Here is a 16,461-nt window from a genome sequence, read left to right as displayed (position 1 = left end):
CTGTGGAGAAGGAGCCTTGTGGAGGTTAAAATAATCTGGGACATAGCTATAAAGCTTCATTCACAAATCAGTGTTCCACACACGTGTGCCATACGTGTTCTCCACGTGCAGCACATGTACCCATTCATTGTAATGTTTGTATTCACACATCATTTTTTTTTTGTCACCACGGTCTGTGGTTCCGTGTTTTTAGCACGGACGCATGCTCTATTTTGTCCGTGTTCAATCACGCCCATTATAGTCTATGGGTCCATCCGTGTTTCACGGATTATTAGGAAGAGATGCTTTGTAATTTATTTTTCAGCTAGGCAGTGTCAGTGAAACACAGATGACACACGGACAGCAAAAAACTGACACATGGAGTCAACACAGACATCTTCACGGAGGTATCACTGACCACCTTTTCACGGATTTAAGCACGGATGTGTGAATGATGCTTAAGGGTTGCAGTGACAACCGTACCAACTGGACCCTAATGCCAAAAGGGGCCCCAAACCATCAATGATATAAATAGCATATGGTGGGGGGTTAACTGTTATTGAGGTTGCAATGGGGCCCTGGAACTTCAAGTTCCCCTTTGCAAACCACCCAAGTAAAAGATGGATAGGAAAATGTCATTTATGTCCCCTCTTCCGTCATGCGCCTCACAGCAGTCCTTTGGCTTCCTCTATGGTATGAACACTCTTGTGCTCCTCTACCTTCCCTTTCCACTCTCATATAAAACCAATACAATGGATAAATAATAAACGACATCCCTACGTGCCATCAGCGGCCGCCACCATATCTGTTACCTTATGAGCATCTGAGGTAAAGTACATATTGCTGTTGTCTGAAGGTGCAATATCCAAGCCAATCCCAGCTTAATGAACAGCGGGGTAGTGTATATCTGCCAAAGAACCTTCTGTAGGAGCCCGCCTATCTGCTGCCTCAATAACACTAATCAAATAGTATCCTCAAAATCCAGGGGTAATTGTTATGTTAATGAGTTTCTAAAAGAGGGCATGGGGGCTGTGGTATAATAGGCCACATGTCATGGGGTCTGAGGTAAAACCTGAATATTCTGCTGAAATATCACCAAGGTATCGATAATATATCATGACTGTACATTGTGTTGTATATCAGCACCAGGAGGGTGATATTATTAGGCTGCAACCTATCATGATATTAAAAAAATATTAAGATAATTAAATCATTATAGCTAAACTGCCGTTGGCTACCCCTAAAAGATAGGGTTAAAGTAGATGTTTTTTTTTTCTTCCGAAGCTGATTTCCAGCTGATTGTGTCTGATATTCATAGCTGAGCTCCCCTCTCTCTGCCCGAGAGGCTGTGGAGTGTGTGAATTGTGTGTGAGGCTCTTTGGCTGGGGGTGGATAGGAGGGAGGCATGGAGGAGGTGCGGTTCAGCATTGGAGATATCAGGAGGTGGTGTCTCTATATTACTGAAGTAGGGGTAGAGATTCAGGTGGTGGAGGAAGCAGATGGGTTCAGCCAGATGATATAACTAGGCACTTACACACAGGCACTGGAGGGGGCATGCAGTTCTGCACATTGTAAAGTTGACTTGCGTGGACTATGAGGAGACAGATGCCTCTGGATATCACACTAGCCTCTTCTACCCTTGGTCCTTGGCAGTCACCTTCTTCTATAGAGAGATGCCCAATCTACTGACTGCACCATTGGATACTATGCTGTCAACCTAGAGACGGCTGTAGGGCTGAAATGGCCAGCACCCAGCAGACTTGGCATTTGAATGACTCCTGGAGGAGCAATGGTGGTAGCACAGCCTTACCAGGCAGCTTTACCTTCACCTGGACGGTGGTTTTGGCTGTACTCATGGGGATCTTAATAGTGACCACTGTGTTGGGCAATGCACTGGTCATGTTGGCATTTGTGGTGGATTCCAGTCTTCGTACCCAGAACAACTACTTCCTCCTCAACCTGGCCATCTCTGACTTTTTAGTAGGTAAAGTATCCATCTTCTTCCCTAGTTCTATTAATGTGGGTACGCCTGGCATAGGCTGGGGTTGATGGGCAGTGCCATTGGTAACCACAGCAGTGCACTTTGCTCTGGATACAAGAGTTTTGTAAGGAGCATTGGCTCCAGATTTCAGCAATAAATATACATGAAAGTTGCTGTAGCAGGCAGTGCCCGCTCTGTCAGAAGCAGTAATAGGATTTGTCTATTGCTTCCTACAGGGGCTCTGTGCATCCCCCTCTACGTGCCCTATGTGCTGACGGGAAGATGGAGCTTTGGCAGAAGTGTCTGCAAACTGTGGTTGGTACTCGACTACTTACTGTGCACCTCATCAGTGTTCAATATCGTCCTCATTAGCTACGACAGGTTCATCTCCGTCACCAGAGCTGTGAGTATCTCCCCACGACTGGGACTGAATGGGTTAATATTACGTGTGCACAATTCTTCGGATGCAAATATAAGCATTTCAATGCAAACGACAAGGACAATACCGTACGATGCTTCATGTATAGGTAATGCAGAAGGCTGAGCTAAAGCCACGCATTTCTAGTGCCAGGCATCGCATGTGGTTAACTCCTTCACTACCAGAAGGCAGCCAATATAAACATTTTAAAAAAGAGGGTAATACAGAACCACTGCAATATATATATTTAAATTAAAAAAAAGAGGGTAAAACACTTCCACTGATTTCTGGTTATTCCACTGAACCTTTGTAATATTATTAGGTCAATTATAGGAAACGTGTAGGAGAATAAATTCCCATAGGGATGACTGAACGATCTGAACATCGATTTTACGCCAATCTGTGCAGAGGCAATTGCAGTGATTACATATGAAGGGGATAACGCAAAAGCTTACAAGAAAAACTTCCTATTAGCAGCTGACGGCAGTAACACGGTGATCGTCCAGAAAGTGCGTCAATCAAGAGACACCATGCAAGGGACGCTCATTTCTAGGCATAGTCACTTAGAATTGCTCATCTTGTATTGGAAGTTAGAAGGATGGGGTGAGAAAAATCAGGGGTTCACATCTCTTTTCAGAAACAGCGCCACTCTTGGCCAAAGGCTGTGACTACAATTCATCCCCTTTAGTTTGGCTGCAGCCAGACACAGCATAGAGAGATCCAGATCATTTTTTAAATTTTATACCATCCAATCAGCTCCAATTGCATGGCACTAGTCAGGACAAGCAGTCTGGGATTTAAACATTTATTATAATAATTGTATAACACTCTGGGGTCCTGGGTTTGAATCCGACCAGGGACAACATCTGCATGGAGTTTGTATGTTCTCCCGGTGGGTTTCCTCCATTTTTCTCCCACACTCCAAAGACATACTGATAGGAAACTTAGATTGTGAGCTCCACTGGGGACAGTGCGATGCCAATATCTGTAATGTGCTGCGGAATATGTCAGCGTTAGGAATATGTCAGCGTTATATAAGTGAGTATAATAAATCAGACACTTTCCACAGCCCTGTATACACAGCTTTTTACAGCGCCACTCTTACCCATGAGCTGTGTCTGGTATTGCAGTCAGTTCTATTCAATCCAATACATCTGACTCGCAATACCAAACACAGCCTATGGACAACAGTGGTGCTGTTTCTGGAAAGGAACAGGAGACCCTTTTTTTTTTTTTTCTAGTCTCTTGAACCCTATTTAATACCCCTCAAAAATGTATTTCTGCTTGGGGTCAGCCACCGACATTTGAAGGGGTTTACCTTTCAGTACATTACTTACTATGTCTGACCAGGAAGAAAAGTGCTGGCACTGATCACTGAATAAATACAGCAGCATATGATACAAATCCTCTGCAGTTAGATACTGTATAATTCTGCTGTCACTACTGTATGATACCCCCATTCTTTACACTGCTGAGCTGCTCACTGTGGCCACTTCTGCAGTTCAGTCCATGGGACTGACAAGTGAACCTACATATACTGGGGGTTACTTATCAAGGGACTTTTGGACATAAAAATTGTTGCAAATCCCCTTTTTGACCGGCTGTGCGACAATATTAAGCTGCATGGCTGGTGTTGAAAAGTTTACGACATTTGGGTAGGACGGGAGCGGAGTGTGGGTGTGTCGGGGCCAGGCACATGCCTTGTCATAAAGTAGGCTAACATTCCAGTGGCGCAAGGGGAAACAAAGATTGGTATTTGTAAATGTGCCCCACTGTTCCAACCTGCCGGAATTCAATGCATTGGCACTGCCAGATGCAGACAGAATGTCCGCCGGCGCCATTAAATATAATGGTGTCCGGTGGAGATCCGGCCCCATACCGGCAGACAAGCAGAGAATCGGACGGACACAAACAGCTACATGCTACAGTTTGTATCCGCCCGATTCCCGGCATACTCTGACGGAACAACCTGACGAATTTCACACCGGAGGTGTGAAACTAGCCTAAGATTTCTTATGCCAGTTATTGGTGGTAAAAAGGTTGCAAGACCACATTTTGTGACATTTAAATGCAAATATGTCAAAATTTTGTCGCACAGGGCATTTTTACCTCGACAGTTCGTAATGGGTCAATGACGATTAAAATCTAGATTTCAATCTAGATGCACGGACTGCTGGAGGATGCACTTAATTTATGATGAGGCGTAGACCTTGTCATAAATTAGGCACAGCCTGTGTCAGCACAGGGACTATCAAAGACCAACGTAAAGCGCTAAATTCCCCCCATGATATTTAAAAGTTGCAGATTTTTTTCTGCACTGATACATTGCAACCAACTATCAGGACTAAAAAAGATTTGTGTTGCTCATGTACAGGATACAATTATAACAAACCACCAGCTATGAAACATATTAGATCTATATATGGTTTCAGCTCCTAGATCAAAACGTGGATGCTCCCATTCACTGGCAGCAATCAGAGTTGTTAAAAATGGTGACAAGTTGCAACAAAAAAGAAAAAGCAATGGCTGAATGGAAGGACCACCTTTGCAAGCAATACATCTATATATATACAGAAGGACGTATGTATGTATGTTCCGCGATCACTCAAAAACGCAACCATCAATTTCAACAAAACTTGGTATACACATCCCTTGATACCTGGAAAGAAATCTTGTGGGGGTCACAGCTCTCTAGGATGTACCGTTTCTTATTATTATTATTAATTATTAAAGTGCCATTCATTCCATAGCGTTGCACATATGATAAGAGGTACACATACATAATACAGACAATTGCACTAAGCATAAACAAGACGAGTTACAAACTGGTACAGAAGGAGAGAGGGCCCTGCCCGTGAGGGCTTACAATCTACATGGTATGGGAGAAGAACACAGAACTGCCCTGGCATTTTAGGGGCCCTAATGCGTGAGAAGTAGTTTGAAATTCAATTGTGTAAAAAATGTCCTGTGAAATCCTAAAGGTGCTCTTTAGAATTTGGGCCCCTTTGCCCACCTAGGCTGCAAAAAAAGTGTCACACATGTGGTATCGCTGTACTCAGGAGAAGTTGGGCAATGTGTTTTGGGGTGTCTTCTTACATATACCCATGCTGGGTGAGAGAAATATCTCTCTAAAAGACAACTTTTCCCATTTTTTTATACAAATTGTCATTTGACAAAGATATTTATCTCACCCAGCATGGTTATATGTAAAAAGACACCCCAATACACATAGCCCTACTTCTCCTGAGTACGGCGATACCACACGTGTGACACTTTTTTGCAGCCTAGATGCGCAAAGGGGCACAAATTCCAGACATTTTAGACATTTGGATTCCAGACTTCTTCTCACGCTTTAGGTCCCCTAAAATGCCAGGGCAGTATAAATACCCCACAGGTGACACCATTTTGGAAAGAAGACACCCCAAGGTATTCCATGAGGGGCATGGCGAGTTCATAGAAGTTTTTTTTTTTGGCACAAGTTAGCGGAAATAGATTTATTTATTTTTTCTCACAAAGTCTCCCTTTCCGCTAACTTGTGACAAAAAGTTCAATCTTTAATGGACTCAATATGCCCCTCAGCGAATACCTTGGGGTGTCTTCTTTCCAAAATGGGGTCACATGTGGGGTATTTATACTGCCCTGGCATTTTAGGGGCCCTAAAGCGTGAGAAGAAGTCTCGAATATAAATGTCTAAAAAATTTAACGCATTTGGATTCCGTGAGGGGTATGGTGAGTTCATGTGAGATTTTATTTTTTGTCACAAGTTAGTGGAAAATGAGACTTTGTAAGAAAAAACTAAAAAAATAAAATCAATTTCCGCTAACTTGTGCCAAAAAAAAACAAAATCTATGAACTCGCCATGCCCCTCAAAAGTGATTTTTTTATAGCGCCGCAGCGATTTTGCAGTGTTTTTGCAGTGATCAGAAAGAAAAAAAATTCTGCGGTGGGGCGGACTGAACGCAAGTGTGCGCACAAGATCAGGCCTGATCGGGCGAATACTGCGTTTTTTGTAGAGCCTATAGAACATGTCCTATTCTTGTCCGCAATTGCGGACAAGAAAAGGCATTTTCTATATAGTTCTGCCAATGTGCGCATCCGCAAAATGCGGTGTACGTGTTTTGAGGATCCGCGGTGTCTGTGTTTTACGGATCCGCAAAACACATACGGACGTTGGAATGGAGCCTTACAGGGGGGTGATCAATGACAGGAGGGTGATCACCCCATATAGACTCCCTGATCACCCCCCTGTCATTGATCACCCCCCTGTAGCCTTCAGACGTCCATGGATCCGTTCATCCGCAAAACACATACAGACATCTGAATGGAGCCTTCCAGGGGGGTAATCAATGACAGGGGGTGATCAGGGAGTCTATATGGGGTGATCAGGGGGTTAATAAGGGGTTAATAAGTGACAGGGGGGTGTAGTGTAGTGGTGTTTGGTGCTATTTTACAGAGCTGCTTGTGTCCTCTGGTGGTCGATCCAAGCAAAAGGGACCACCAGAGGACAAGGTAGCAGGTATATTAGACGCTGTTATCAAAACAGCGTCTAATATACCTTTCAGGGGTTAAAAAAAAAAAAACGCATCTACAGCCTGCCAGCGAACGATCGCCGCTGGCAGGCTGTAGATCCATTCGTTTACCTGCAGTTCCTGTGAACGTGCGCGCCTGTGTGCGCGCGTTCACAGGAAATCTCGCGTCTCGCTAGATGATGCGCCGGCAAGTCCAGGAGGAATTACAGGGCCGCCGCAAAGACGCATCCCTGTGTGCGGCGGTCCTGTAGAGGTTAAGGCCCCTTTCACACGAGCGAGTTTTCCGCGCGGGTGCAATGTGTGACGTGAACGCCTAGCACTCGCACTAAATCCTGACCCATCAATTTCAATGGCTCTGTGTACATGAGCATTTTTTTTCAAGCATCAGTGCTGCATTTTTCACACAATGCAGCATGTTGTATATTCTGCGTTTTTCATGCAGCCCTGGCCCCATAGAAGTGAATGGGGCTTCAGTGAAAAACGTATTGCATCCGTAACTGCTTGTGGATGCAATGCGTTTTTCACTGATGGTTGCTAGGAGATGTTGTTTGTAAACCTTCAATTATTTATCACACACGTGATGTGAAAAACGCATCAAAACGTATTGCAACCACACAGAAAAAACTGAACAACTGAACGCAATCGCAGACAAAACTGACTGAACTTGCTTGCAAAATGGTGCGAATTTCACTGAACGCACCCTGAACACATCCGGACCAAATCCATATTGTTCGTGTGAAAGGGGCCTAAGTCTACAAAATGCTTCTAAATGTCATTTTAGGGTCACACATGGCTCATTAGCTGCGGATTTGCGGGTGGCAAATCTGCATCCAGTACCAGCAAAGCGGATGAGAAGTTCTTTATTTGAATTCCATAGCATGTCAATTTAAACAGTGGATATCTTTTACAATTGAGAGGGTGAAATCTGCTGGCTTTTCTGCTGCAAAAACGGCATGTATTACATTTTGCTGTGGGCATAATTTTAAAAAAAAATGTTTTTTAGTTGCAGTTTGTGCTATAATTGAAAATGTAAAAAAAAAGAAATTTTTTTCTATTTTTTCTATATTTTCTTGTTTCTTGTTGAAGTAAAAAAAATAAAAAATACTAAGATAAAAATAGCATAAAAATAAAACCCTATGAACAGTGTTTATCAAAAGAGGATTACAGTACTGTTCCCAGCACTTTAGTAAAAAAAAATCATATAGTGGTGGACCCCGTCAACGCATAATGCCGTACATGTAAGGCATTATGCGCCCACATTTGTATGAAGCGGTATGCTGTGGTGAGCTCACTCATTATGTGGCGGGTGCCGGCTGTCTCATACAGCAGGTAACCAGACGCAATGACAGGGAAGGGTGATCACTCCACACCACGTCACTTAACCCCTCAGATGCCGCATTTAATGCTGATCGGGGCATCTGTGAGGCAAGGCAGAGGGTTGCGTCCCCCTCTGCCTTCCAATCGGAGCCCCTGCAGTGAAATTGCAGTTCTCCGATCAGTTACCATGGCAGCCTGGACTCTTCTGAAGCTTCCCAGGCCTGCCACGGTAAGCTCCCTGCTGAGCTGTGCATAGTGTCAGAATCCTATTCACCCTAATAGATCTCTGTTAGGCTTCTTGCACACGCAAAACCCGAAAAAACTGAACGGAATAAAAAACTCATGGCTGTGTGCAAGAGGCCTTAGGGTGAATAGGACAAGGGAACAAAACCCCCCAGGTTCTAGCCCCCTAAGGGGGCTTCTAGTTATTAAATAAAACTTTTTAAAAAAAACAAAATATAAAAAATTTAAATCACCCTCTTTTACAATTTTACATATAGAAATATATAAACAATAAAAAAAATAAACATATAAGGTAAGATCGCCACATCCGAAAATGTCTGAACTATTAAAATATTTTTTTACATTTCCTGTGAGTTGAACTCTGTAACGGAAGAAAAATGAAAAACACACAATTCGCCATTTTTTTGTCATCTTGTCCCACCAAAAAAAATAGCTGTCAAAAAGTCAGACATACCACAAAAGTGGTACCTAAAAAAAGTACGTTCGTTACACAAACAACAAGTCTGTAGACTGAACTATAAAAAAGTTATGGCTGTCAGAAAATGGAGATGCAAAGAAAATTTTGATTTTTTTCTAATAATAATTAAACAAGTTTGGTATCACTGTAATCGTATTGAGGTGCAGAATAGGGACATCATATCATTTTTCGCGCACAGTGAACGCAGTCATGTCAAAACCCCCACAACCGTGGCAGAACTTTTTTTAATTTTTATTTCAATTTTACCCTGCAAAGATTTATTTTTTTTGTTTTCCAATACAAGAAATGATAAATGAAATGGTGGCATAAAAAAAATGCATCTGGTCCGGCAAAAAAATAAGCCCTCCTATGGCTATGTGAACGGAAAAATAAAAAAGGTTATGGCTACTGGAACGTGGGGAGGAAAAATTAAAAAAAAGCAAAAATGAAAATAGGTCCGGTCTTTAAGGGGTAAAGGGGTTATCCTTAAGATAGGCCACCAGTATCTGATCGGCTGTGGTCAAACACCCTGCATCCTTGCAGCGTCACAGGGCAGATCCTTAGCCAAAATCAGGGCCGCCATCAGGGGGGTACAGCCGATACCCCAGTAAGGGGCCCAGACCCTGGGGGGGGGGGGCCCGGCCAGTTCCAATGTAAAAAAAAAAAAAGTCAGTGACTTGAGTTGAACTTTATTGCATCGCTAGAGGGGGGCAATTGATTATTCCTTGCTAGTGATGTCCAGTTCATGAACGAATCATTAATTTGAATCGATTCAGTTCACTGAACCGGAGGAGTCGATTCCTCAGACTGAGCGGATCCGAGTAAAACAGCTCAGTCTGACCTAGCACACAATAGCAGAGCCGCTGGCAGCAGGGAGGGGAGGGGCTCGGGAGGAGTGTAATCTGATCCTAGAGTGGAAGCTGCTTCAGCCAGCCCCTCCCCTCCCCGCCCACCAACCAATCAGAGCTGAGGCAAGGCAAGCACTAGCAGCTCTGAGTCTGAGTCACTGACACAAGTACAGGGAGGAGTGTAATCTGATCCTAGAGTGGAAGCTGCTTCTACCAGCCCCTCCCCTCCCCGCCCACCAACCAATCAGAGCTCAGGCAAGGCAGGCACTAGCAGCTCTGAGTCTGAGTCACACACTGTACAGGGAGTCTAAGAAAGAATCGAATGAGTCACAGGTTAAAGGGTTTCTACCACATCGTTTTGACATAATTAGCTATCAGACACTAGCGATCCGCTAGTGTCTCCTCTACCAAACAATGCTATTATAATAGCTTTTTGTGCAGCCGTTTCCATAAAAAACTAACATTTATTGATATGCTAATGAGCCTCTAGGTGCTATGGGGGCGTCTTTTCATCACCTAGAGGCTCGGTCTACCTTCACAAAATGCCGCCCAGCGCGTCCCTCCAGCCCGCCCATCTCCTCTGGAATGTGATTCTACCTCTGTCTTCGGTGCATCTGTCTTCAGCGCAGGCGCAGTGAATGTCTGACCGCTGCCTGCACAGACATCTCGGTCATCGGCGCAGTGGAGATGTCTGTGCAGGGAGCGGTCAGACATTTACTGCACCTGCGCCGATGACCGAGATGTCTGTGCAGGCAGCGGTCAGACATTTACTGCGCCGAAGACAGACGCGCACGGCGCAGGCGCGAGAATTCGTCCGCTGACTCAGAGGTAGGATCGCATTCCAGAGGAGATGGGCGTGCTGGAGGGACACGCTGGGGCGGCATTTTGTGAAGGTAGACCGAGCCTCTAGGTGCTGAAAAGATTCCCCCTATAGCACCTAGAGGCTCATTAGAATATCAATAAAAGTTTTTTATGGAAACAGCTGCACAAAAAGCTATTATAATAGCATTGTTTGGTAGAGCAGACACTAGCGGATCGCTAGTGTCTGACAGCTAAATTTGTCAAAACGATGTGGTAGAAACCCTTTAAAAGAATCTAAAGATCCGACTTAGTTAGAGACTCATTCCATTCTTTGAGTTAAAAGAGCCGTGAGTCACTAGAACAGTTTACACTGAGGCTGAGGCTGCTTTTGCTGCAGCAGTGATAAGATTAAGGGACAGGAGCAGAGAGATAAGAGAAGGGACAGATGACTGTTGCTCAGAAGCCATGAGATTGTAAGGCTACTTTCACACTAACGGCAGGACGGATCCGACAGGCTGTTCACCCTGTCAGATCCATCCTGCCGTTATTTCGCCGGACCACCACTCTGTCCCCATTGACTATAATGGGGACAGGGGTGGAGCTCCGGCGCAGCACGGCAGTGCATGGCGAAAGGCCGCCGGACTAAAAGTACTGCATGTCCAACTTGTTGTGTGGTCTTTGCTCAGGGGTAAAATGCAAAGCTGTTTTCTGGATTATCCCACAGGGCCATGATCCTCCATCATTGTTATTAACCCCTACCTTGCCAGCCCACCCAGCCCTATTTAGCTTTGTGTTCAGCTTTGAAAAAAAATGTTTAGGCCATGAAGGGGTTAATTAAGTGTTGGAGGGGGTGGGGGGGTGTTATTGTGCATATTGTGTTTGGGATCCATTTAACAAGTTTGACAAGTTGGGTTTGAGAGTGGTTGAGTGTCATCCACAGATCCCTCATAACAGTGCGTCACCCACAGACCCCCCATAACAGTGTGTCACCCACAGACCCCCCATAACAGTGTGTCACCCACAGATCCCCCATAACAGTGTGTCATCCACAGATCCCCCATAACAGTGTGTCATTCACAGATCCCCCATAACAGTGTGTCATTCACAGATCCCCCATAACAGTGTGTCATTCACAGATCCCCCATAACAGTGTGTCATCCACAGATTCCCCCATAACAGTGTGTCATCCACAAATCCCCCATAACAGTGTGTCATCCACAAATCCCCCATAACAGTGTCATCCACAGATCCTCCATAGCAGTGTCATCCACAGATCCTCCATAGCAGTGTCTTCCACAGATTCCCCCATAACAGTGTGTCATCCACAGATTCCCCCATAACAGTGTGTCACCCACAGATCCCCCATAACAGTGTGTCACCCACAGATCCCCCATAACAGTGTCATCCACAGATCCTCCATAGCAGTGTCATCCACAGATCCTCCATAGCAGTGTCATCCAGAGATTCCTCATAACAGTGTGTCATCCACAGATTCCCCCATAACAGTGTCATCCACAGATTCCCCCATAACAGTGTGTCATCCACAGATCCCCCCATAACAGTGTGTCATCCACAGATCCCCCCATAACAGTGTGTCATCCACAGATCCCCCATAGCTGTGTCATCCACAGATTCCCCCATAACAGTGTCATCCGCAGATTCCCCCATAACAGTGTCATCCGCAGATTCCCCCATAACAGTGTGTCATCCACAGATCCCCCATAACAGTGTCATCCACAGATTCCCCCATAACAGTATGTCATCCACAGATTCCCCCATAACAGTGTGTCATCCACAGATCCCCCCATAAGTGTGTCATCCACAGATCCCCCCATAACTGTGTCATCCACAGATTCCCCCATAACAGTGTGTCATCCACAGATTCCCCCATAACAGTGTCATCCACAGATTCCCCCATAACAGTGTGTCATCCACAGATTCCCCCATAACAGTGTGTCATCCACATATTCCCCCGATAAGAGTAAGTCCTCCACAGATTCCCCCCATAACAGTACGTCATCCACAGATCCCCCCATAACACTAACAGTAAACCTTGTGCTTTTTTTTTTTTTTTTTTTTTAAATGTGCCAGGGGAAGATTGCTAGGGCAGATTAGAACAGGTAGTGCAGTTAGTGTTAGTGGAGGGTCCTGCTTAAGAGTCGACCTTGTCGTGGTAGCAGGCTTCATATTATTTGGTCAAAAATGAATTCCTTACTGAAATCACTGATTATCACTTTTTACTGTCTTTGTAGTTGTAAAAAAATTATGAAATTGGGGGTAGGTCCTTGGGGGTGGAGGGGAGGTGGAGTCAGGACGGATTCTAAAGGGGCGGGGTAGGTGGGGGGGCCCAGGCCTTGAGCTGTGTAAGGGGCCCCAAAATTTCTGATGGCAGCCCTGGCCAGAATTTGGTGCTAGAACTACACAGCTCCCACTGAAGTCAATAGGAGATGTGCTACTGGTACCTGTTCTGTGGCCGGCACAATGGGTGGAGTTGTGTAGTTCCAGTGCCAATCTGAGGATAGGCCATCAATCTTAAAATCCTGAACAACCCCATTTTCTCCAGCCATTTCACCTAACCTGTGAAAGGAAGATCTTTTAGACAGTACTTACCAGATCCTGGCTCCCCTGATGCCACTGTCTCCGCTGTGCTCTCACCGGCTGTGCACTCTTCAATCCAGGTTCCGACTAGATTAGAGTAAATGCAGCTGAACATGAAAACAAGTGGCCACATCCAGTCCGGACTCCGGCAGAAAGTCACGCAGCACGAGCACAGGGGACACAGCGGGGACTGTTAAGATCTTCCTTCCACAGGTTACTAACAACTCCAGGTTAGGTGAACTGGCCAAAGAAACTTGAAAAATTCATTTAAATGTATTTGCTATAAACAGAGGACCTCTTTAAAAACCATTAACAGTTGGTAGGTGGGGCCAGGTGGACAACCAGTATATATACTGGATATATATGTAGTGGATTGATCCCAGATCTCTGCTTGTGTCTATTGATCGGGTCGTGGATGGTACAGAAAGATGACATATCCTGCAGGGTATTGGTCCGTGTCAGGCTGAGCAGTGATCAGGGCTGTGTTCAGCAGGTAATCCTTACTATCTAGGGAATTCTTATCGGATTTCTACACATCATACGAAAGGCTCGGCAAGGCCGGCAAACCAGAATAATTACCACGGCAGTCATGCCAAAAAAATCTCTTTAATATTTCTGTCCTTCGGCTGTGTGACCTGTTATACAAGGTCCAGACCTCCAAAACAAAGGCACTCGATGATGATCACGGCGACAGTGTAAACCTGCAAGAATAAGTAGATGCCTGTAAAATATGCCTTTACATGGCCGTAAATAATACTAATATAATAATCCTCACATTCTGTTATCATTACCAGGAAACTATACAGAGATGAGTGGTGCTGCATAGGCGCTGCTTATCTCTTCCTGCAGAATGTTTTTCACAGATCAATTCTGTAGGAAGTTCTTTTTCCTGAGCCAAAAGCTGATCGATAAACATGTAGTGATGTAAAAAAAAATAGGTTTTATAACAGCTGTAGTGCCTGTACAGTACTGTGAACCTGCTGCTGCAGAACATCATAATACACACCTCAGCTGCTTCAGAACATCATAATACAGACCTCAGCTGCTGCAGAACATCATAATACAGACCTCAGCTGCTGCAGAACATCATAATACAGACCTTAGCTGCTGCAGAACATCATAATACGCACCTCATCTGCTGTAAAGCATCATGATATAGACCTCAGCTGCTGTCGAGCATCATGGTATACACCCCAGCTGCTGCAGAGCATCATGATATACACCTCAGCTGATGCAAAACACACACCTCACCTGCTGCAGAGCATCATAATGCTCACCGTAGCTGCTGTAGAACATGATAAGACACACTTAAGATGCTTCAGCTCATCATGGTATACACCTCAGCTGCTGTAGAGCATCATAATACACACCTCAGCTGTAGAGCATCATGATATACACCTCAGCTGTAGAGCATCATGATATACACCTCAGCTGCTGTAGAGCATCATGATATACACCTCAGCTGCTGTAGAGCATCATGATATACACCTCAGCTGCTGTAGAGCATCATGATATACACCTCAGCTGCTGTAGAGCATTATGATATACACCTCAGCTGCTGTAGAGCTTCATGATATACACCTCAGCTGCTGTAGAGCATCATGATATACACCTCAGCTGCTGTAGAGCATCATGGTATACACCTCAGCTGCTGTAGAGCATCATGATATACACCTCAGCTGTAGAGCATCATGGTATACACCTCAGCTGCTGTAGAGCATCATGATATACACCTCAGCTGCTGTAGAGCATCATGATATACACCTCAGCTGCTGTAGAGCATCATGATATACACCTCAGCTGTAGAGCATCATGATATACACCTCAGCTGTTGCAAAACACACACCTCACCTGCTGCAGAGCATCATAATGCTCACCGTAGCTGCTGTAGAACATGATAAGACACACTTCAGATGCTTCAGCTCATCATGGTATACACCTCAGCTGCTGCCGAACATGATGATACACACCTCAGATACTGCAGAACATTATAATACACACTTCAGCTGTCATAGAACATAAAACATACCTCAGCTGCCACAGAACACCCCAATACACACCTCAGCTGCTGCAGAACATCGTGATGCTCACCTTAGCTGCTGCAGATCATCATAATGCATATCTCAGCTGTCACAGTTTATTATAATACAAACTAAAGCTGCTGCAGAACCTCATAATACACAACTTAGCTACCACAGACCCTCATAATGTAAACCTCAGAAACTGCAGAACATCATCAAAAACACTTCAGCTGCTGCAGACTTAAAAAACAAAACAAGCTCATCCTTACCCTTCAAAAAGTTTTTCCAGCAGGTGAGGTGTGTCTTGTTCTGAATAATGTATTCCTCTCAGAGTCTCCTTGGAGTTCGGGGACCTGTATGAAATATAAAGTATTTTGTCTGCAAGCTCCTGCTTTTACAGTCTTCAGCTTCGATGCCACCGCAGGAAAAAAATAAGCATTAGGCTACATGATGCCATGGCACGGATGCCATCCTTTTTTTTGCAGATCCAATGTAACAATGCCTAAACGGACAAGAATAGGACATGTACTTTTTTTTTTGCTGGGCTACGGAACGGACATACTGATGCGGACAGCACACAGTGTTCTGCTTGCATTTTTGTGGACCCATTAAAATGAATGGGTCCGCATCCTAAAAAAAAAAAACACAGTACAGACACGGAAACAAACAACGTTCGTGTGCATGTAGCCTTACACAATGATCTTTCGAATCAATGGTTCATCTATGTAATGCAGGTAAGGACTGGTTCTCCAAAGCGAGAATCACTCAGGGTTGCTAACTGTAAAGTCTTGGACAGTCTGTAAAAATAGGGCGCTTTTTACAGGCGCCATAAAAAATTTGATGCAACCATGATTATTATTATTATTTTTCAATCTGGAAGAAGTTGTGCACGTTATTGTAATCATCATCTTTTTAGAGTCCCCACTAATGTATTCAGATCAGTATTCTGGGCTGCTGGGCTGTAGACATGATGTAAAAATCTGCAGCAGAAAAATCTGTAGCAGATTACTAGCTGAAAACAGGTTGTTTTTAGTGACAGATTTTTAATTTGATGGCGGATTTTTGAAGAGTATTACAAATGTTTTAGAAGAGTATTTGGTTAAGGAGTATGAAGAGGTTTTGGCAGCATTTTTCTTATCCAGCCCTTGGTTGGGATATAATCCAGAAGCGTTTTTCATGGCGGAAACGCTGCTAAAACCACTTCCGAATCCGCTACAGTTTTTTCCTGCTTTCACATTGTTTAGGACAAAATGCCACCATGTGCAATGC

The 16,461-nt window shown here is 44.4% G+C and overlaps 1 protein-coding gene across 1 annotated transcript in view; it reads left to right on the top strand.

Moving 5' to 3' along the window:
• The first annotated feature begins 1,719 nt into the window (after nt 1-1,719).
• Nucleotides 1,720-16,461, top strand: part of HRH3 (histamine receptor H3) — a 36,751-nt gene continuing 22,009 nt past the window's right edge. Inside the window, exons 1-2 of the mRNA XM_044299030.1 lie at nt 1,720-1,963; nt 2,197-2,363. Of these exons, the coding sequence (XP_044154965.1) occupies nt 1,720-1,963; nt 2,197-2,363 (411 nt within the window). The remainder of the gene's footprint in view (nt 1,964-2,196; nt 2,364-16,461) is intronic.

The sequence above is a fragment of the Bufo gargarizans genome, chromosome 6 (assembly GCF_014858855.1).
Source record: "Bufo gargarizans isolate SCDJY-AF-19 chromosome 6, ASM1485885v1, whole genome shotgun sequence".
Lineage (NCBI taxonomy): Eukaryota > Metazoa > Chordata > Amphibia > Anura > Bufonidae > Bufo > Bufo gargarizans.
Note: the sequence above shows the minus strand (reverse complement) of the source record. Positions and strands in the feature narration are given on the sequence as shown.